Raw genomic sequence first — 23,047 nt, 5'->3', positions numbered from 1 at the left:
GCCCCCTAGCTTGGAAGACATCCTCCTGTCCTCCTTCCTACACACAAAGAGGCAGGAGGATCCTGGGCACAGGCAGCCCTCTTACCTCCCCAAGGTGCCCCTGAAGGGACTTAGCCACTGACATCCCCCTCCTCAACCCTGGTGAGAACTAGCTCTGTGTGGGTGGTCCTGGAGGAAACAGCCAATCTGCACCATGCCCCTTTCATTCCACAGTTCTTTTCAGGCCATTAGGATACCCCATATCACTTCTTGAACAGGACCCTTTTCCCCAAACTCAGACCTCAAGGACCCTTTCACAAACCAGATGATCACTTCTAGGAAGTTACATTTCCTGATTTGAGGATTGTTACAATTAGTGCAAGAAAAAAAAAAAAAAGTAATTATCTAATTCCAGTAAAACTTAATGGGGCCCTTGCCAGGCTAATGGTTGGTGCAGAATGTAATTTCAGTTAAATTGTCTAAGGCTGGGGAAGCGAAAAATATTCGGCTTGGGGGGCACTACCCCTTGTGGGAGCCATAATTTCTAGCAGGCCTTTAGATCAAGACAGGAGCCTCCCCCGGGGGTGGGGGGGGAGGGCGGGTACTGATTTTGCTAGGAGAGGGCAAAAGCTGGAGAGGGAAGCCCAGCCCAGAGGCAGAAGAGCCAGGGCAGAGGCTGGGCAGGGCCTACTCTGAGTCTGCCATTGTGGGTAGAGCTGCCGCTCCAGCAGGAGCCCAGAGTTCTAGCCAAGACTGCGCGACCTCAGGCAACTCAGGGAGCCTCTCCGGATCCAGTCTCTCGGTTTTATCAATGGTGACCAAGATGACCGCCCGGAGGGGGTGGTTTCTAGGGGGCTGAGCACCTCGCCCACAGATTGCAATCAGCATCTCCGCTGAAGTTGGCCTATCTTGGATATCTCTTCTCTCCTCCCTCCCCCCCCCTCCTAATTCGTCAACTGCTTAAACATCTGCCTGGTTGAAACCGCCTCCTCGCCGAGCGCTGGGGACTGTCCCCAGGTGTAGGTCTTTGTGTCGCCAAAACTTTGCGAGAAAGCGAGGGCGCTGGACAAAGAGCGAGCGCGGGAGGGCGTTTGCCAGCCGGCTGGGGACGCCGGGCGGTGCGCACTCTTCCCGGGGCTCTGCTCGGTACCCGGACGCCCGCGGTGCCCCGAGCCCAGCCTCCCTAGGCGGGGAGTGGCGGGTTCTGGCCACATCCCAGCGCCCTCGGGGACTGAAAGAAGCCAGGCGGGAGGAGCAAAGGCGGATGACTGGACCTAGGAGTTGACTAGGGTGGGAGGAGGCGATCAGAGGCGCGGAGCAAAGCTGTCAAACTGCACTCGGAGCCCCGCGCGGGGGGGAGGAGGGAGGGGAAGGGAAGGGGAGGGAAAGAGGAGGGAGGGGGAGAGGAGGGGCGGGCGAGAGCGAAGAGGGAGCGAGCGGGCTCGCCGCGGCTGAGCAACCCCTGTCTGCCGCTGTCGCCGCCGCCGCCGCTGGCCCGCACTCGCCCGGAGCGCAGGGTGGCTGCCCCGCTGCGCGCCGCGCGCGGAGGCTCCGGCGCCTGCCGCTGCGCCCTCCAGCCCCCGCTCCTCGCGCCGGCCCGCGCGGGTCCCGGCGGGCGCGAACCCACCATGCAGCTGCAGTTCCGGAGCTGGATGCTGGCTGCGCTCACGCTGCTCGTGGTCTTCCTCATCTTCGCAGACATCTCGGAGATCGAAGAAGAAATCGGGTAAATAGCTGCACCCGGGCCCGTGCAGAGCCCTGGCGGGATCTCTCCCACCCCGGTACTCCGCCCCCAACACCCGCTTTGTGTGCGCCGCGCCCCCCTAACGCTCAGCTGGAGAAGTGGGGGGGAAGGTTTTGGCCCGGGGAGGCGGTGCCGGGGGACCGGGACGGTTTGGGGCGCGGAGCATGGGGGCGCGGCTGCCGTGGGGTGTCCCCAAGCGGGGAGCACGGGCAGCCTCCAGCTGGCCCGCGTCAGGGAGCAGACTCGCCTACCCTACCCCCCTTCCCTAGCGTGTCCGCGAACGATGTCGCCGGGGTCGAGGGAGGGCGCCGGGGAGTGTCTGGGGTGGGCGGAGGGGCCGAGAGTGGTGGAGGCAGGAGTTTCTTTGTCTCCAGCTCGGCCGCTTTCTCGCCTGGCAAAGTGGGCAGGGGGCGCGCGGGGATCTCTGCGCTGGGGGAGGGGATCCCCGGGTTGGAGCGGAGGGCGGGGGCTCTGCACTGGCTCCCTGGAAGGGGAGTGTCCCCAGTACCTACCGACTGGCACACGCTCCTCCCGCCCGCCCGGGAGCCCGGCCTTGGGGCGCCAGCTGGTACCGCTAGAGGCGAAGCGCGCGGGGCTGGGCTGAGACTCTCTCCCTCGCCTGGGTTTGGACGCTCAGCTAACCCCACGGCGCCCCCTGCGCCCACGGGTTCCTGTGCGCTCTCAGCGCGGAGACCGAGACCTTTCGGGAAAGTCTGTGTTGCCGCGGGGTCGTCTTCGGGGCCCCCAGGAGCGCGGTATCGCCCCGGCATCTCTCCCGATCTCTCCAGAGGTGGGCCGGGAACGCGAGCCCCTGCCCTGGCGCGGGACTTCCAGGAGCGCTCACTTGCGGCGCGGGACGCACCCGCTGTCGGGCGGGGAGGCTGGGACTCGCGCCCCGCCCGGCAGCCTCCCCGCACGCTCCGCCGGGTCTCTCTGCTTCAGCGCCACAAAGAGCGTCCAATCCGCGGCGGGCAGGTGCGGAGGCAGCTAGGGTTCTGAGGGACCCTGAGGAGAGATTCCTGGCCCAGGGCTGGGAAAGGGTGAGGTCGCCGAGCGGCAAAATGTCCCCTCCCCCTTGGGGCTAGAGCCGAGCCTGGCGCCCTACTCGAGGCCCGCGCCGCGTGCGCCCCCTCCTTTGTCCCATTTGTTTCATTCATTATCAGCTGGAGTTAAGGGCCCACTAAGCTGACAGGTCCCTCAAAAAGGAAATGACAGGATCCCGAGGCCCTAAGGACCCAAACCTGGGGCAGGCGCCACTTCCTGCCCTCTCCTTTTCTCCCGGCCCCTTCCCATCTCAGAAACCCAAGAATTCCTTCTGTGAGCTCCACTACCTTTCATGAACCCCTCTGCCAGCCTCCTCCTCTTCCTCATCCTCGGTTTCCCCACGAGCTCTGGAAACTTTCGCAAATACTGTTCAGTTAATACGTGACGTGCTCCCACACAGAAATAGAGAAATACGTTACTTTCCATAGCTGTTTGCCCCAAAAAACAGGGTGGGAGAGGAAAGCGGGCAAGCCAAGTCTTGGATGATGGATGGCCCGGTGGGGAGGGCCTTCCTCTCGGTTCTCCCTCCCTTCTCCCAGCTGTGGGCTCTGCTTGGCCCAGACCACTTGCTGACCTTGACAGGTGAGAGGAAGGACCAGCAGCTGCCCATTGTTCTGCTATAGAAACATAAGAAGTGGGGAGCCCATTCAGGCATCCCTGGCTTTTCCATTCACTGAACTTTGACTGAACAACTTCTACATGCCAGGGACTTTTAATTTTTAAAATGCAGTCAGGAAATCACTTTGCACACAATGCTTCACTTTCCTGCCAAATGCTTTACAGAACCCCCAGCGCCCCCCCAACCCCACCCCACATCAGGTTATTTCAACAGGGTATCCAGGAATAAGCTCCTAGGCCAGAGCTAAGAAGGGCCTTTACCTATATATGTAAAACCCAGGGCTCCTCTGCTATGCCCCGCGACCTGTTTCATTGGGGAGGGGAGTATCTGTTTGGGCTGACGCTGGGAAAAATTGTCAGACGGGTCAAATGCGTAATCTTCTGTGGCATCACCCCTCCTTCTTGGTGTCCCTGTCCTCAGGCTGATCCCCAGCTAGACCCGTTTTGACCCAGGCTTGAAACATCTCCCCCACTCACTCCCTCCCCCAGTCCCACTCCCAATCTGTCCCACACGTGTTTAAGTGGAGGGGAGGCATATCTGGGATTTGCCATGGCTGGAGGAGGAAGGATATCGGGCAGAGGACCAGAATCCCAACAGGTGTGATGTCTGCTTAGAGGCTAGGTTCCAAGCTCAGTCACTTTAATCCTTGGAACCACCCCAACTTTGAGTGATCAGCCAGGGCTCAGTGGGTTAAGTGGCCAGTGAGGGGTGCCAGGAGCAGGGCTCTGTCTTCCTCATTTTATTCCTTCCTGGGAGACCTGGACACATATTCAAGACCATGGTGCCACTGTCCCAGCCGTGCCCATGCTTCCCCATCTTGATCTCGACCTGCACCAGGGATGGCTGTTTCTGGAAGGAGGGACCCCATGGTGTTATTAGGAAGGGAGGAAGGAAGACATTTCATTCTGGACTAAATAGTCAAGGATTAAGGAATGAAACATGAATGAGGGAAGAGAATTGCACATGCATTGTCTGGTGGAACAAAAGTGAGATACACTTTTCTTAAGCTCTTGCACCCCCTTCTTCTAAAATGAAGGTTTTGGTACGGTAGTCTCAGAGGTCCTGTCCTGCACAAGGAATACAATGGGTTGCGAGGGGCAGGTTTTTCTTCCTGAAGCTTTTTCTGAGAGACTCGTTTCTTTTCCTCAGTGATGCTTTTCACCTTCTAACTTGCTTGCTTGTGGAAATGCCTCCCTGGGGCCAAGAGGGAAAAGGAAAGGTAGAAAGATGAGTTCGCTGCAAAGCACTCAAAGAGTGAATTCAAATTCTACATCAGACATTGGGTGGGGCTTTGTTAAAACAGCCCCCAACAATTCATGCAGTGCCCCAATTTTTAGTCCAAGTTGTAAGCTAAAATGTTTCTTTCTGATTGTCCCCTGAACTTTAGTCTGGAGGGTAACCTACAACAGAGGGGTGTGAGGCGTGACTCTCTTACCCACCAAGATGTCCCCAAATCCAGTGCACAGAGACATTCAATAAACTTCTATTGCACTGGCCCGGTGATGGGCACATATAGCATCTTTGGGCAAAGCAGACACCCACAGATCCTTAGGATGGGAAGGAAGTGTGAGGTTCCCCCCCAGGAAACCTCCCCTTTTTTTAAAGTTAGTGTAAATTTGACCCTGTGAAGCAATATCACTTATCCAATATCACACCCTGACCTGGTAAAGAGAGGACAGGCCTGCACAGGTCTCCTTATTTGCAACCCAATGCCCTCATCCCTGAATGAGTTCCTTGAACATAGTCTCTGGTTTCAAAGAAGGTAAATAGTAATAATAGTAATAATCACGATAATGGTGAAGATGAACGTGATCATGGTCATTAGCATTTATTGATTTATCGAGTGCTGGCTATGAGCCAAGAGCCATTCCAAGTGCCTCATTGATATTAACATACCTTTTTGTCATGGCAACACAGTGGTCACCTCCCCAGGGGCAACAAGACCTCCTACTGGCCAAACTGTGTGTGCCAGACACTGGGCTAATTGCTTTAAAGTACTACTTCGCTCAATCCTACTGTATCTCTTTAAGCTAAGTGCTGTGGCTATCTCCAGATTGTCAGTGAGGAAACTGAGACTCAGAGAGGTTGGTGATCAAGCAAGGGACCCCAGTTCTGTAAAAAGTCTCTCTAGACTGCCCTGTCCTCTGGGTTCTTTCACCCTGTGATAATACTACAGAACGGGTCTCAGAACTTCACTTATTTCCCAGGGATGTTGCACAGGCCCAGAGTTTTCCTAAGACCATAGTCTGGCCTCAGCAGCTTGCAAAAAGGGAAGGTGAGTGAAGGAGACTGTGGGAAGGACAGAGGACTCGTCTCCCCGAAATGCCCCTTTGGTCCCATCAAGTTCAGTGTGATGCCAGAGGACAGATGCTGGCACTATCTGTCCCCTGGCTGTCCAGACAAACTCATGGGCCACAAGCAGGAGCATCCTAGACTCACAGGTAGGACCTTGGGCTGAAGCTTCTGGAGGGAAAACCCCTATCCGTTTGCAAATCTGATTTAGATGTCAATTGAAAGAGAATTCTGACGTCTACACACCATGTATGATTGGGCGTCCGGAGGCCTGGAGCAGGCTTGATAGTAGAGATATTTCACAGTGGGTCCCTGTGAGCACTGGCCTATTGGCATGGACATCTGACTGGTCAGGACGGATGCCATCCAGTCACCCTGGCCAGGAGTCCCAGTGCACCCCAAGCAGACATCAGACCACAACTGTGGAGAATTAAGATGGGGGGCGGGCTAGCTCTGGTCCTTGGCTGTGACCAGGTCTGCAAGGAGGCAGCCACTGTGGCCATCCGCCAGGAGCGAGGTGAGGTGCACCTTTTGGTCGCACCTGATGTGAAAGAAACAAGCTCGTCTTTGAGTCCTGAAGCGCAGGGACCTTGTCAGGAGAATACATATTTGCTCAAGACGATGCAATCTTTTTTTCTTTTTCTTTTTTTTTTTTTTTTGGAAAAAGCTCATTCTTCTTCCCAATCCTGGTGTACTTCCCTCTCGTATAAACATGACTGGAGGATAAAATAGGAGAGAAGGCTCTGGTTTTTAACTCACTTGCCCAAGTCCTGTTGCCAACTGTTCCTAGCATCAAATTTAAATTGTAAATAGATATCCATCTTGGAAACCAATTCACCACTCAGGGCCTCTTTCCCCCTTATAAAGCAGGGTTGCTAGGTTTTAAAATTGTTTAGGTTTTACAAATTGGAGATGTTGTAAATTGCAAATTATAAATACTTCTCAGAGAGAGTAGAATTCTAGAAAGGCTCCCATGCTTTGAGCGCAGTGTGCAAGGTAATACATAATCTGGTCCCGGCCTCCTGTTTCAGCCTCCCTGGGCTCTAGCCATTCTGTTTTGCTCACAGTTCCCTGGAATGAGCCATGACTCCATGCCTCCGTGCTTTTGAACATATTTGTCCTCCTTTCAGGAAAAACCTCTTTGCACACCCTATCCCTCCTGACTCCCACCGCATGCTCTGCTACCTTCCCCTGACTCCACCATCAAGGCTAAGGTCTGGTGGCACTTCCTTTGTAAAGCATTACCAGGGCCCAGACCCTCCTTGGATAGTCAGGGGTGGCCGTCCCTCCTGTGTTAACCTTAGCACGTGGTCATGTCAGTATCTACACCCATGGGTGTAGCAAGATGGGCTCAGCAATTCTGTTTTATTTCTCCCTGCCCCCAGGCCCTGGTGAGGAGCATATGACTTAGTGCTTGAAAGCCATAATATATTTTTCTGGACTAGATGTGGCCAAAATAAGCATTCAGTCTTTCTGCTCCAAAAGGCCTATACTATTTTTTTTTAAGATTTTTATTTATGTATTTGACACAGAGAGACTGCACGTGCAAGCACAAACGGGGAGAGGGAGCGGGAGAAGCAAGCTCCCCACTGCGCGGGGAACCCGATGTGGGGCTCGATCCCAAGACTCTGGGATCATGACCTGAGCTGACGGCAGACGCTTCACTGAGTGAGCCACCCAGGGGCCCCTATACTATTCTAATAATAAGTAAACACCCTCTGCTTACTTGAAAGGTCCTGCTTTTCCACTTTGCCTGCCTTCTGTATCCGACACCGAGGACATAAGCTCAGTCAAGGGCGTTGTTCATCATCTTGGAATGTCGGAGGCCGGCCAGTGGAAAAGCCCTTTCTAGATTGTAAAAGTAGAGGACTTAGTGGTTCTGTTTCCAACTGCCAGTTCAGATAAAAACCAAAGCTGTCAAGACCCACCCCACGCCTCTGTTCAGCCTCTTATTCTCCAGGGAACCCTTTCTAGCCCTCTAGTCCCCAGTCACCGTCCTTCTGATTGGACAGAAAGTGCCAGCTCCATCTGCCTTTGTCACCTTCGTACTTTCATACTGGCCTTAAGAGCAGACTTAACCAGGAGCCAACTGTTTCCTTCCAAGGGCTGGTCCCCAGAAAGGATGCTGGAAGTTGTGTGTTTGACACATTGAGAGAGTAAAAAACATGAGGTCGGGCCATAGAGGGTTGCAGGGGGGGCGTTTCACTTTAGGTGGCTGTCTCCTGCCAAGGGGTGGGGTCAGTGCATTTCTCCAAGAGAACCCCCAGGGCAAGACACTTGGGTGCCATCTGCGTCCAGGAAACCCATCTCCTGTGTCTGAATGACTGCCGGTCTGGGGCTTGTCCTTAAGTGTTGAGATTAGTCACTCTCCTGGGTGGCAGCTGGGCTGGTTTTAAATTCTCCCCAGTGGCCTGCAATCCGTCACTCGGCTAGGAAGCCGCCCCGGTGTCCTGACGGGACCTGTTTGTCCCAGCATTTTCTCAGCTTCAGCTGTCACAGACTTCACAGGAGCGAAGGGAACTGCTCCATCCGGGGAGAGAGCAGTGGCTGTGACAAGCCATGTATCCATGTTCCACGCCAGGAGCCGCTCCTCCCAGCACTTGACAACTTGGAATCCTGATTCACTGCTCTCCACTCTGAGTCCCGCTCTGCGGACTCTGTGTGTGTGTGTGTGTGTGTGTGTGTGTGTTCCTAAATGGCTCTGCAAGGAGGCTCATGCTTTGTTGGAGAGTTTCCCCAGCACCTTTTTTGTTTTTCCTGGGGGAACCCAGAGGCCCCTCTCAGCCGTACCTCCCAGTCCCTTTTTGAGCCTCAAGGCGACAAATTTTCCTCCTCCTCTGGCCTCTTAGTCAGCGGCTGGGGGTCAAAATGACCCTGAGGTCAGTGGTCCCCAAGGCTGATCTGCAGAAGGCCAGGGATCCAAAAGGGAGAAGAAAAGAAGAAAAAGTAAAAGCCCAACGTACCCATGATGATTATGCTGGTTAGGGTTGCCGGCCGCCATTCCTGAGAATGAGTCTCCTCTATTGTGAGGTGGTGCTCTTTTTTCCTGTGGGGTAGAAAGGTGTCCTCTCTTTCCTGAGAGAGAGCGATGGTCTTCCGTGGCCGAAGAGATTGGTGGCCCTATGACTCCCCGATGCTACCGATGTTACCAGTCCCTGAAATCTAACAGTCTGGGGTCTGAGTTTGCCTTGAAGGGTAAGCAGAGTGGGTCGCTCCCCGAAGCACAGCTTCTCTCCTCACACATCCTTTCTTCTCAGAGGCCGATGCCACAGAGAATAACGCATCACTCTGGGATGCCTGCTCTGCGCCGAACGATACTCGAAGCCCGTTAGCCTTCTTCGCACCTGCCCTATCAGCAGTCCCGTGAGGTCTGTGCTGCTCTGTCCTCCATTGCACAGAGGAGGAAACCGAGGCACAGAGCAATTAAAGAATACGACCAAGGTCACACTGCTAGTGAGTGGCAGAGCTGGGATTTGAACCCAGGCTGCGGGAAACAAGGAGAACAATCCAGAAACCACGTACTGAATGGCCTCCAGTGGGGGAAATCTGCAGGAGGCTAACGCTGGGAAACATGAAGGTCTGTGGGGAACAGCGGTGCTGAGAGCGAGCTCCGGGGCCGTGTGCTAGCGCCAGGCTGGGGTGGCATCCTGGAAGCCTGTGGGCCGATGCCCTGTAGGGTGGCCAGCTCCAAGTCACCTGTTGCACGATGGTGCCTCCCCCAGCCCCCCACTTGCCCTCACCGAGTCTACTCAGAATGGCTCTGGAGTGTGGCCTTGTGCGACCGTCTCATTGCCAGAGAGACTGATACACCCTGAAGGAAGAGGAAGACAACAGAAGTGATTAAGGCCAGGAGGAATTTCCTTGTGAGGAAAGACAGAAGGGCTGGTGCTTCCAGCTCCCTCGGGCTGTGAGGGGCCCTTTGAGGAAGGAGGGAAGGAAGGAAGGTGGGAAGGAAGGAAGGAAGCTGGCAGGGACAGGACAGGCTAGTGCAGGGAGGAAGTACGTGCCCAGGGAGCCCTGTTTTCCAGGGACTGACACGTGCCCACCATTCTGCTGGGGACCCCATGGCTCACTCCCTTAACCCCCACAGCCACCCTGTTTGCCTATTTGCAGATGAGGGTGGGAGAGGTTCCAGGATTTGCTAAGGTCACACAGGCGGGAAACTGAGGCGCTGGAATCCTAGGCAGGTTTGCCTAGGCAGGCCCTAGCAGGCCTTAGCTACTTTCGGGAACTGGAATTATGGGGCTGCTGCTCCTTTTCCAACAGCTCCCTAGGCCTCCTCTGTATCCTCTGTACCACACAGAGGGTTTGGAAAGGGAAGCTGGGGACCTCTGAGACTGCAGGGAAGGCTCATGGCCGGTCAGAGGAGCTCCCCAGACACAGTGGTGGCCGCTGCCCTCGGGTGCCCCATTTCAGCGGGTGCTGAGGAAGGGGCGGCCACACTCAGACTCTGCCCAGGGAGTCGTGGGCTTGTGTTATTAGTTCCCCATCTCCGATTTCCAGAACAAGAACGTTGGCTGCGCTTGGAGGAGCGATACCCAGGATTAATTCACACCTTCTCTCTCAGTAAATGCCAGCGTGGCTTAAATAATGAAGGGAGGAGGCATACGATCTCCGGAGAAAATGAGCTGGTAAATTGATAGGGCCGGGGACTTTCAGTTGCTGTTCTCCCGGAAGAATGCCGGGGGGCTCAGTCGGTGAAGTATCTGCCTTCAGCCGTGGTAATGATCTCCGGGTCCTGGGATCGAGTCCTCCGCGGGAGCCTGCTTCTGCCTCTCCCTCCGCCTGCCTCTCCGCTTGCTTGTGCGCTCCCTCATGCTCTGTCAAGTAGATAAATAAAAGCTTTAAAATAAAGAAGGAGAAGGAGGAGAAGAAGAAGGAGAAGCAGCAAAGCCATTCCGACCGCACCTCCAAGGTTCCCAAAACTTGGGAACACTCAAGAGGACTCTGTATGACGTCTGACTGTACCGGGATCCACAAGGAGAAGCAAAGAGAAGGGCAAGACAGAAACCCCCAGTGCCGTATTCACCCCAGCCCGGGGCAGGATGCCTCTTGGGCCGCTGTATACAAGGACAGAACCACGGCTGGCCAGCCTCGGGCGTGGAACCAGCGTGGAACCAGCGTGGAACCAGCCAACCTCTGCAGCCCCTTCCCCACCCTGTCTGGTGCTGTCCAGTAAAGCTCTAACCTCCACTGGTGTCAGAATAACTCACTTAGGTCTTCACTGTTCATTTCTCCCAGCTGCCAGCGCAAGGGTAACTGTGGGAAGATTGAGGCTCTCCTGTCTGGAGAAACACTTACTACCTGTGTGACCTCAGGCAGGTGACGTCACCTCTCAGAGCCCCAGCTTCCTAATCTAAATAACGGGGTTAATAATATCTGACTCACAGTGTTCTGAAGGTTAAATAAAACACACATCATGGGAATGAAAAATTGTGCCGCCGTGTTGGGAATCAATATGGCGGTTCCTCAAAAAATTGGAAGTAGAATTACCATAGGATCCAGCAATCCCACTTCTGCGTGTGGACCCAGAAGAATTGAAAGCAGGAGCTTGAACAGTTGTTTGTACACCTGTGTTCGGTAGTATTTGCAGTAGCCAAAAGATGTCCAAGGATGCGTGAAAGGGTAAGTAAAGTATGGCATATAGGTATGAGGGAATATTATTCAGCTGTAAAAAGGAGGGACATTCTGGGACCACCTAGGTGGCTCAGCGGGTTAAAGTCTCTGCCTTCGGCTCAGGTCATGATCCCAGGATCCTGGGATTGAGCCCCGCATCGGGCTCTCTGCTCAGCGGGGAGTCTTCTTCCCTCTCTCTCTCTGCCTGCCTCTCTGCCTACTTCTGATCTCTGTCAAATAAATAAACAAATCTTTAAAAAAAAAAAAAAAAGGAGGGACATTCTGACACAGGCTACGACATGGATGGACCTTGAGGACATTATGCTAAGTGCAAAAAACCAGTCACAGAAAGATAGATACTGAACGATTCTACCTCCATGAAGTGCCGAGAGTCATCAAATTCCCAAGACAAAAAGCTGAATGGTGGTTGCTCGGGGCTAGGGGAGGAGGGAGCGACTATTTAAGGCATACGGAGTTTCAGTTTTGTGAGATGAGAAGAACTCTACAGATGGTTGTACAACGTCCTGAATGCACTTAACACTAGTGAACTGTACAGTTAAATATGGTTAAGATGGGAGGTGTTATGTGACGTGTATTTTAACCACAATTAAAAACACGCATACAGATGCAAGCCACCAAAACTCACCGGGCAGGTGCTTAAGGCACATTGATTTATTTTAAGAGGGTAGTTATGGTCTTAACCAAGCAACATCAGTGGGAGTGCTCTTCAATTCAAGAAATAATATAGTACCAAAAAGCACGGTGGGGAGGAAGTCAAGGGAGAAAGGGGAGAAGGAATATAGAGCTAGACTTAGACAAATACAGACCACTTGCTGGAGGGGGCAGACACCCAGCACCTGGGATTTGGAATTGTGGGAAGTGCAAACGCGTAATTTCTTTGTGGCATTCTGTAAATACCTGTTGGCCTGCTGGCCGGCCGGCCTAAGTTCAGTGGGAGCAGCCCAGGCTGCGTGGAATGTAGGGGATGGTGGGAGGCGTAGGCAGGGAAGGGGATAGACAGCCCAAACTACCCTCCTGCCACATCTAGTTCCCTAGCTGCCCCTTGCCTTACCATCTGCATCCCGGTAGCCTCAGTTAGTGTTTTTGGTTCAATGGTGAATCTGAAAAAAGAAGAGAACCCCAAATGCTAACCCCCAGAGATTTGGCTCTCTCTGGCCTAGGGAAGGCTAAGATACAGCTGTCTCCCTCGCTTTTAGGCTCAGGCCACACAGTTCCCCTAACACAGGAGGAATGAGGGAGTGCCGTGGGTTGCAGGGGCGGGAGTGCGGAAGCTGTGGGTCAGCGTCCATGAGGGCTGTAAGAAACAGTGCCAGCCCCAGGCCAGAGTTTTTGACTCCGCAGATCTGAGTGTGGCCTGAAAGTCCAAGTTCCAGGTGATCTGTTACCATTGGTCCCTCCAAGGACCACATTTGGAGAACCAAGGGGCTAGAGCCTTGTCACTCAAAGGGTGGTCCTTGAGCCAGCCATATGGCATCATCTGGAGTTTTGGTAAAAATGCAAAATCTTGGGCCTCACCCCAGAACCAGACCTAATGAAATTGAATCTGCATCATTACAAGACCCCAGGTGATTTGTATGCACACTTGCTCCACTGGTGGGTATAGCTGGTTTCCTGGCCTTCTGCCGAGCCCCAGCCCAAGTCAGTGAGGTCGGACCATCAGACCAGGGGAAACTTGTTGTAGGATCCCTGTTACTCGTCACAGAGTTGGCCTAGAGTTCCCTTGAATGGATGTCAGAATAACTTGCTAATAGTTATTCTTAGAACCACTTGCCAGATGCCTGTGTAAGCACCAGGAGCTTTTCAAACATTATTTCACACATTTATTATAAAACCCCAACAAAACCCACTTTGTGGAGAGGTAAACTGAGACTCCAGTAAAGTAAATGCTTCCTAAACACAGAGAAAGAGAACTGAATTTTCTCAAGGTCTAGCTGGCCATTTTCTGGGTGCTGGAGATTTAGTCCCAGAGATTAGCCTGCTTCCCTCCCTCTGCCCCTCTCCCAGATGAGGCCCGAGACAGGAGGCAAGGCAAGGAGAAATCCCAACCAAGGGTGGAATTGATCTATGAAATCAGTCTTCAAGGAGACTGCAGTGTGTCTATACCAGAAACAACCTCGTCCCTGGGCTGTAGCACATGATTGGAATTTCTGGAGAAGCTGGGCAGTGAGGCCCTCCTTGGCTGGATCATCAAGCCCCACTCATGAACTTGGCCGGGATGTGGTCATTCACACAGGAAATGCCCCCTTTTCTAGCTGGTATATGCCGTAACAGACCCCAGGGATTCCTGGGTTTTCTGGGTGGTTTTGGTGGCTTACCCAGCCTACAGTCTCATCCCAAACTGTGCTCTGTTATAGAAAGCAGAGGAATTAAGGTGGGGGAGGCCACTGGGGGTGATCAAAGGCAGGTATAAGAAAGCCATTAGAACCTACCTGCTCCTTCAGGTAAAGACAGTCTCTGGGCAGGCTGGTAGCCAAGAATTTAATTGTATTTATTCTTGCCATTATTTTCTATTTAGGGCAAGGGATATTGGTATTCTATTTATGGTACTGATATAAAGATTCCTTTTATGATAAATTCATTTAAGTTTTTAAGCGAGTCATTGTAAAGAAAAATATTAAGTCAATAAAGTGCAGTTAGCAAAACCCCTGAAGGAAGATCTAGGAAAAGATTGACGTCTGTGCAGTGGTGATGGACTAGCCTTACTTCTTCCCCGTGATTGTTATCTGCCCCTTTGGTAGCGAAGCTGTGACAACCCTTGCAAAACTTCTATAGGAAGAGGAAGAGAGCTAATCTTCCTAGAAAGTGCCTGGTTACAGAGACACTTGCTCAGGGTACCTGGGAAATTGCCCAGGGTACAAATAAGGATTGGCCAATGAAACAGTCTTGTGAATGCTTTGAAAAGCAAGGGTGATTTAGGCCCGAGAGACCCCTGGCCCCCAGCAATGCCACAAGGTTAGGCCCCCATCTCACTGTCTCTTGGCACGCTCTACTTCTGGTTTGCGCCGTACCTTAGGCTTCGTGTATCTTGCATGATACCTTTCTTGCCTGTGGGATGGTAGCCGCAGGAGGCTAGGGCCACCGCAGCAGACCTGTGCTGCCTTGTGCTTCTAAGCTCCTTGCATGGGCCTTGCAGAGACTAAGCCCTGGTTTGGAGAATAAAGGCAGGAAAGGAGAGAGGTCAGGAAAGGTGGGGATTCCTTCCTTGAGGCTCAGAAAGGCCCCTGCCGCCTACATCCTGAGATCGTGTCTACATTTCTCTCCATGGCCGAAGGAGAGAAAACGTGAATTATACAACCCCCCCGCAAAGAACTATCTGATTCGAAGTCCATTAAGTGCCATCCTACTTACAGATGAAGCCCACTTTCCTTTTGGCTGGTCCCATGGAGAAAGACGAGCCCCCCACCGCCCCCCACCGCCGCCGTTAACATAAGTATCCCTCGCAGGGCAACTTGAGGTTTTCTATAGTCTTCGTGACCTGGTACACAGAAGCCAGAGGACTGGAGGGATGTGGCCAGAATCAGGAATCGGCTGGCAGGCTGAGATCAAGTTGATAACACGGAGATTAATAAGGGTCTGCAACCCCCTCCACCCTGTAGCACGAAGGAGGGTTTTAAAATCAATGCTGGTCTAGCTGGCTTAATGGTACCTAATCTTACCTTTTGAAGCTGGAACGTTTGGGAGTTGAGATCAATGGGAAGAAAAGAAAGTAAAATGTGTTGACTTTGGGATTTTTTTAGTCTCATCAGAGTGCCATTGTGTAGCTTTGTTTTTATTTTCTGTCTTGGAAATTGGCGGAGATTAACCACTGAGACCATCAGCCTGGATGAGGTGGTGGAGTTATTCAGTTTTGATTTTACTGTTTTCATCCACTGCAAGACAATCTCTGTGAGAGAAGAGTTCATTTCCGCCCCGTTCACCAACGTGTCCCCGGTGCATCGCGTGTGGTAAATGCTCAGGAACCGGTTTCTCGAATGCTACATTTCAGCGTAACCAGCACACTCTACCTACCACAGAGAAGTCCACTGTCCAAACCTGCTCCCAGCGACGTGCAGAAACAGCAGCCTTGCAAGGCACTTGAGGTGCCCCCGGACAAAAGCGTCCCTGGTACCAAGATGCTGTGACCGTTACTGCTAGCTTCATGTGCTTACCACAAAGCTGTATGAGTCAAATGGATCCGACTCGCCATCCACAGGTGCTCACAAGCCCTGAGTTGGAGGCTGGCACCATGCAAATCTGAACCCAGTACAGGAAAAAAGGCTCAAGGCGCTTGTGGTCTAACGGGTCAGAGACTTCTTAGGGGTTGATGACAGATGGGTCTGGAGTGAGCAACAATTTGGGGATCGGGGCTTTGGTTATGGATTCACCACCCCCGGGCCATTCACCTTAAGGGCAGGCCCAAAGCTCTCTGGGACTTAGTTTCCCCATCTGTAGAATGAGCATAAGATGAGCCCACAGTTCTTCTCTCTAGCTCCAATGCCTCACAGCTGGGTGCCTCCCTCGATGGGTTTCCCTGTTGGACGGAGTCCAGACTCACTGGAAATAGCAAATCCTTTTGTTATGCCTCTGAATTCCTTGCCCTGAAATTTTAGAGGGGGGCAATAAATAGGTGCTGGTCTATTTTCACCCACCAGCTGCTCTACATTAAACAGAAAAAAAACGGCCACCACCGGAGAAGGCAGACTAACATACTGAGCACCTGTTATGTGCCAGGCACTGCAGTAGACACTCTCGCATCTCAAAGAAGCACCTTATAAACTTGCAAGAGAGGTTCAGTAACATCACTGTTTCCCGCCTTTCAGTACCACTTGGAGAATCATTATATTACAGCAGGATTGGTGCTGCAGATAAATTATGCTCAATATTCCATGTGTTAGAAAAGCACTAAGTGTGTGTAGTAAAATATAAAAGGCTATTATCAAATATAGCTAAGTTGGAGGATTTTTGGGAGCCTTCTTCCTTTGGTTATCAGGAAGATTCATTGTCACCAACAAACCTCTCGTGTGTGCAATGGCAGTGCCTGTCCTCAGCGGTGAGCCCTGCCTTGCAATAAAAATAAAAGTGACACTGTTGTGCTAATGATACTGATGATTCATACTGTAGAAGCTCCAAAGAGGGCTGAGGACAAGAAAGACATTTCGCAGAGGAGGCAGGATCAGGGTGGGACTTGAGTCCAAAGATGGGTCCAAGGACTTAGCCAGAAAAAGAATGAAGGTGGTGATCCAGATGGGGAGAATGGTCCAAGCCAAGGAAAGGGTGAGTGACAGCAAGGAGCTGGGCTGGAGTGGAGGCTTCAGGAGTGCCTGGAGTTGGAGGGAAATATGGCAGGACAGAGGGCTCAGAGCCAAGCTGTCAGTGTTGACACTATCACACTTGGTTCTTTTGGGAGCCACTTTGGATTAAGCTGGGGTCCAAAGACCTCTAAACAGTCTGTGATTGATCTCAGGAGATCAATGAACCTCTTGAAATTCTAGGCATTTTTCTGGACAAAGGATCCATATATTTTCAAGGATTCTCAAAGGGATCCATAAAGCTGAAGAGAAGATGTTATGGACAGTAGGAAATCTTGAAGGGTTTTGAACAGGATTGTGCAGAGAATATGTGAGCTGCTGAGAGGGGGACGAGCTGGGGACACCACTCATGTCATCCACAGGAGGAGCATGGAGGGTTAGGGTTGCAGTTGTGTCAATGGAAAGGAAGAGAGAGTTAGGGCATCATTTTACAGAGAAGAAGTAACAGCGCTCAGGGGACCATCAGTGGTGGCTAGGACAATGGTTTGGCCTTAAACATGGTGATTATAAAAGGATGGAGTTTGTCTATGTGGGAATGAAAACATTTAAAAATCACTGCCTGAATCAACAATTATCAGAGCATTGGGACAAAAGGCTAGCTGGCCCATTTTCCTTTGTTCTTTAAGTATGGTAACAAAGGCTTAAGATGGGAAGAGGTTGTCCATGGTCATGTACATGGCGGGCAACTGGGATCAAGCCATAAGAGAACAATATCTAGGAGGGAGGTTGTGGAAGATGGAAATGGAGATTGGAAGCCATTTGTAGGGAGATATTAGTTGAGGTCATGATTGGAGACAAAATCCCTAAAGAAACAGAGACCCCAGGATTAAGCCTTGGCCGTTGCCCTCACTTAAAGGGTGGAAAGGAGAAGCCAAGGTAGCAAAGGCCATGGAGAAGGTTGGACAAAGATGAGAGGGGAACCAAGAGACCAAAGCAGTGAGCAAGAGAGGCAAGTGCTCCTGGCAGGTTTGAGGGTGCTCAGGCACCCCTGGACTTAGCCATCAGCAGGTGTCTGGTAACATTTGGGACAATGATGAGATGAAAGAAGATTTCAAAGAGAGGTCCCTGATCAAAGAGGTGGTGTTTACCATCTGGCTGCCCCAGAGGTTTGAGAAGGAGGGAGAAGCAGGTCCGGGCTGTGAAGAGCAGGCAGGACAATAGTTTACAAAGGGAAGATCGCATTTGTAAAAATAAGGTAGAGAAACAAGGAGTGGGAGAAGGAAAGGCGAGGTTATATGATAAAGCTACCATGTTGAGGTGAAAAAAAGACCAATAATCAGAGTTGGGGAGAGGAAGAGTGGGATGAAGGCTTGAAGACCATATTCTGGATTGGGAGGCTCCAGAAACATGAATTTTAAAGGAGGGAAGATCTGGGATCTGCCGACCCATCAGGCCCTTCTTGCCTAAGCAGATCCCTCTGCCTGGGGCTCTTCCCACAGCCCTCTGTGAGGCTGGCTCTCGCTCAGATTCCGTGACGCTGATGGAGTGCCGGCTCCTTTGGCAACTCTTCCTTGTCTCCTGCCGAGCCTGCCCCCAGTCCCTACACACCCATCCCTGTCCTCCTCCTTTCCTCTTGGTGCCACCAAGTACATGTTTATGACTCTTCCTTTGTTGAGATATTTGACTTTCTCGTATGGGTATGTGTGTGCTTCCAAATTTAGATTTATTTTAAAGATTTTATTTATTTATTTGAGAGAGAGAGAGAGAGCACAAGCAGGGGGAGCACTAGGCAGAGGGAGAGGGAGAAGCAGGCTCCCTGCTCAGCAGATGTGGGAGTCGATCCCAGAACCCTGAGATCATGACCTGAGTTGAAGGCAGACACTTAACTGACTGAGCCACCCAGATGTACCTCAAAATTTAGATTTTAAGCACCTTCAAACCTGGGGGGTGGGTTACTGTCTATCCCCATTGTGCCCCCAGGGCTCAACTTAGGGCCTGCCATATAGTAGGTGCCTAATAAGTGCATGCTAATTGGAAGAAAATGATGGGAAGGCAAAGGAATCCAGCCATGACCTGTCTCTCTTCTCAGAAGAGTTTTAATGAGAACAATAATAGAAGTAAAATTGAAATCGCATCTGCCAAGCTGTTTGTATATATTCATCACCTCATTTACTCTGCAAAGTTTACTCACTTTAAGGAGTGAGGAGGCTCAGCTTTAAATACTCTGCTCGCTCACCAAAGCCTGTGTTCTTCTGTCGCTCTTTTCTTGACAGTATTGAATCAAAGAGGCATTTCTGTCAAAAAAATAAAAATAAAAATGCAGAGAGACTAGATCCCTTCCTGCTTTCCCTCTTCCAGGGGGTGGAGAGGTTCTGGGCATCCTCTCCCCGCTGCTCCCCATTCTGAACGTGCCCATGCAAAGCCCTTTACATGCCAGGGTGTTTTACAAGAGCCTAAGAAGGGTTAAATTTCCCATCCACTTGTCCAGTCCACTGTGGTCACATGGAGAAGTAAGCTGGTGAAGAATTCTCTTTGCCTCTGGATTATTCTCAAGTCCAAGGAGGGGGCAGACTAACCCTCACTTCCCCCTAGCTTCTTCCCTGGCCTTTTCTAGGTGAATTCAGTGGCAGGAGAAGTGGAGAAGGGATAAGGCTCAAAGCCAGCCCCAGTCCACAGCCTGAAATGCTACCTTGAGCCATTGTCCCCAGAGCACCATGCAGAGCCACCAGCCCAGACCCTGGAGGCAGACGGGCAGAACTCCCCCCACACACCCGGGGAGTCCGGACTGATGCTCAGAGCAAGAGGGAAAGCAAGGGAGGGGTACTTGTCCAGTCCATCTTTGCGCCTCTCACTTTTGTGTGTTTGCAGCAGAAACCAGGCTCCCTGAAAAGCTGCTAGAAACATTTGAAACATTAGGGCCAAACCCTCCTAGAATGAGAAGGTAGGAATCCAGTGGGATAGACAACCCCAGGTCCCTGTGCACACCCCCTTGGAGGACTTGGCTCCCTGCTTCCTTCTCTTGGCTCTGCCAGGGGACAGCTGGGCATCTGTCTGGAGTCAAGAGTAGGTCCCAGGTACAACTGCTGTCTGGCCCTGCTCTCTCTGGGTTTGCGCCAATTACACAAAGCCCCAGTTTTGACTCCACTCAGGCTTTGACCGCCCCTGCCCCAACCCCTTGCCCCATGTTCCCAGCTTAAAGACAATCTGTTAGACAAAGCCAGGTTCAAATCCTGCCTCCAGCTCCTCCTTGCTGTAAATCCTTGGATTCAATGCTTAACGTCTCTAACTGAATGGGATTACTAAAAATTCTCACCTCGTAGGGTTATGATAGAGACAAAAGGAGAAAATCCACAGTGAGGGCGTGGCCTGTGGGTGCCAGATGCTAGGTACCCAGGCAGTAGCAACTCATGATGGTCACTCCTCTGGGCTCTACCATCCAAGCAAAGTCCTTCTTGAGTCCCCACCCAGACACCTGTTTCTAGCATCAACCTGACGCAGGCTTGGGTGCCACCATCCTCTCTATGCCCATCCCGACCCCACCCCCACCCGCTACAAGCTACAGCGACGTTTGTTGAGTGAAGTCATTTTCTATGCCCTAACTCAACATGGCAGGAGGTTGCGTTTTCCATTCTGAGCACCAGCTCTGGGCTTTTCTCCAAGGCAATCAGGAATTGGCTCACAGGGAAATAATGGGCAGAACCCCTCCACAATTCCTCCCCAGAGCCCCCAGACTCCTCCAGAACACAGGGTAGGGGTGGGACTGGAGGCCATGGCTGACGCCTGAAGTCATGGGGGCTGAGTATCCTTCCAGAGCTCGGGCTGGTTTCCTCTTACTGTTCTGTTAGTTGGAAGTTCAATCAGCGAGCACTGGGCAGGCAGTAGCCTTGCACTGTATGGTAGGAAGAAGGAACTTCCCAGATTTCCTTTCTAGCAGCTTTGCTTCTACAGGGGGCAAAGGACTCAGCCTCTGGGTGTTCTTCTTCTGCTTATGGTTGAATTTATCAATAAGCACTTTGTCAGTTGTCATTGAGAAGGAGCAAGAAGCTAGTGCCCCCTGCCACTCCCTGCACACCCTCAGGTCCAGCAGGCTTGCTATACTGGCTTAAGAGGGGCTTCTGAGTCAGGGGCGTTAATGGAGAAGATGACATGCCATGTTCTGCGATGTGAGTAGCAAAGAGTCAATCCAGGGATCTCAAACTACAGAGTCCAGGTAGGACACGTACATAAGTGAGGCATCTCAGGGTAAGACAAGAGGGAGTGGTGAGGACTATGGCGAAATGAAGCATATTCCCACCTGCCCCCCACCCCTGCTCCCACCAACCTGAGGCACAGCCCCTTCTCAACTCAACTCAACCAACCACTCTGACTCAATGTGGCCAGATCTTTTGATTGTTCATAAGGATCCAGAAATTAGCATGCTTTATAATAACTATTCCCTTGAGCTTTAAAATATTGGCCTCTGATTTTTAAAATATTTAGAATATGCAAGTCATCCCCACCCAGACATGTATTGAGGCCAGATATGACCTGGGCCCGGCTGTTCATAAACTCGGAATTTAGTAAATGCAGATAGAATAAAGGATTCCTGAGGGAGAGCACGATGTTCAAAGATACAACCTTGGTTGGATCCAACCCACACATTCCAGAAACTTCCCTTGGTGGAGTTAGCAAGTGGGAAAATGGAATACGAAGGCAGAGAGGGCTACCCCAGAAAGTGTCTCCTGTGCTCTGCTCTTTAATCTGTACTCTTTATTTTGAAAGCTGGGAGGGTCTGTAAGGGAACCCTGAAGAGTTTCAAGGAGGGACTGCCAGATTGCAATTTGCATCTCAGAAAGCTGGGTCCAGTGTGGGAGGGGCTGGCAGAGAATGAGTCTCCAAGACAGAGAGGGAGAGAATATGGAGACCAAGCCATGATCCAGGGTGGGGCCATGAAGGTCAGCACCTGCTCCCCTCAAGTGTACTATCTGAAGCCTGGGTGGTCTTGGAAGGCGGAGCACGGTGAGGGCACGTGGGGAATATAGATGCCACCCGGATCCTGGTCAGGTTTGAGCTGTGTAGGGAGGTATCCAGGATGTGCATGATTCTGGAAGTGAGGCGTGCCTGCTGGGAATCAGTCAGTCATGGCATCTAGACAAGCAATGAAGCTGGGGTTTGGACAAGTGATCCATGCTCAGCAGGGCTCTGAGCTATGCCAGCATGGAGGGGGAGGGCGGGCAGGTGGGGAGGAGCTGGGAGAAAGTAGTGGGAAAGGTTCAGGGAACACTTGGAGACATGAGGCCACTCGATGGAGGAGGACAGTGTCTGTGGCTCGTGGCCTATTTCGGGTTTTGCTCAGTCCAGGGGCAGAGCAGAAAGAACCAACATGTGGTCGGACTCACTCAAGGACCAATCGGTATTCCGAGAGTTTCTGCAAGGAGTCCCCCTGGGAGCTCAGTCCAGCACAGCCTGCTAGCCAGTCCAGCCTAGGTCTCAATGGCGTGACCTCTAGAGGTGCTTCCTGCTGTTTAGCTGAGAGTTTCTTTGTTGAAGAAAAGGAAACGCACTGATTCAGTCTCTGGCACACCATCGGTGACAGCAACGGCAGCAGGTACCACGGCTCTGCCACGGGGAACACACGCATTTTCTTCTACCTCCTGGTCCTCATTTCTCCCTTGAGGGCTGCACTGCTGAAAGGCAGCTTCCCTGAGGACAGCTATTCCACAGGGGTTTGGCAGAGTCCTTGCCCAGCAATGGTTCTCTCTGATCCAGAGGGCGACAGCCCTCACCTTAATACAGAATCTGCGGTCCCTGTCCGTCGAGTGCTTCTCACTGCAGTCCCACAACAGGACCCCACTTTACCGAGAAGGACATCAAGTCCTAGAGAGTCTAGAGCGGCAAAGCCAGAACCATCAGGACCCAGAACCCCAATCCCCTAACGGATGGTCCTGGCCGTCCTCCTTCTGCATGACACCCACACTCCCTGCATGGTGACCGCTGGAAAGGCAGGGTGGGGACACATCTGACACCCAGAAGAGACAGGACTTCAAAGTCCTCTCCAACGTTGGTGCCCTCGGGGGGTTTCCTCAGGGAAAGGCTGCCACTGGTATTAATGGGGATGGATGCTGTTTCTGAATGCAGCTCCATCAAGAAGGGAATAAAAGAGAGGGAAGAAAGGCCGGCTTAAGGTAGAGCCCTTTCAAGTGCTGCAAGGCGAGGCGGGTTCAAGAGCAAAGCGCGGCACTGTGGCTGGGCATTCTGCTTCTCTTTAAAGAGCACAGATTTATCCATGGCAGGCCACATGAATGAAAGGAGAGGCTTTCAGAGCTGCCAAGATCCCACTTCAGGGGTTTTGCAGGAGTCTATTTCTAATGCAACGACGCAAGGCGGGGAATGACAGCCGAGGTTAACACTGTGTCTGCAGCAGGAGGCACGGGGACTGCCGATAAATGGACACTGAGTAATTGGCCAGTGGAGGTGCTAGGGTCTGAATGCTTGTGTTCCCCACCTCCACCCCCAGATTCATAT

At 52.1% G+C, this 23,047-nt stretch overlaps 1 protein-coding gene across 1 annotated transcript in view; it reads left to right on the top strand.

The window, feature by feature from the left end:
* The first annotated feature begins 1,586 nt into the window (after positions 1 to 1,586).
* Positions 1,587 to 23,047, top strand: part of ST8SIA2 (ST8 alpha-N-acetyl-neuraminide alpha-2,8-sialyltransferase 2) — a 62,640-nt gene continuing 41,179 nt past the window's right edge. Inside the window, exon 1 of the mRNA XM_032842348.1 lies at positions 1,587 to 1,705. Within this exon, the coding sequence (XP_032698239.1) occupies positions 1,608 to 1,705 (98 nt within the window). The 5' untranslated portion in view covers positions 1,587 to 1,607. The remainder of the gene's footprint in view (positions 1,706 to 23,047) is intronic.

The sequence above is a fragment of the Lontra canadensis genome, unplaced genomic scaffold (assembly GCF_010015895.1).
Source record: "Lontra canadensis isolate GAN:19392208 unplaced genomic scaffold, GSC_riverotter_1.0 scaffold128, whole genome shotgun sequence".
Classification (NCBI taxonomy): domain Eukaryota; kingdom Metazoa; phylum Chordata; class Mammalia; order Carnivora; family Mustelidae; genus Lontra; species Lontra canadensis.
This window is presented reverse-complemented; position numbering and strand designations above follow the sequence as displayed.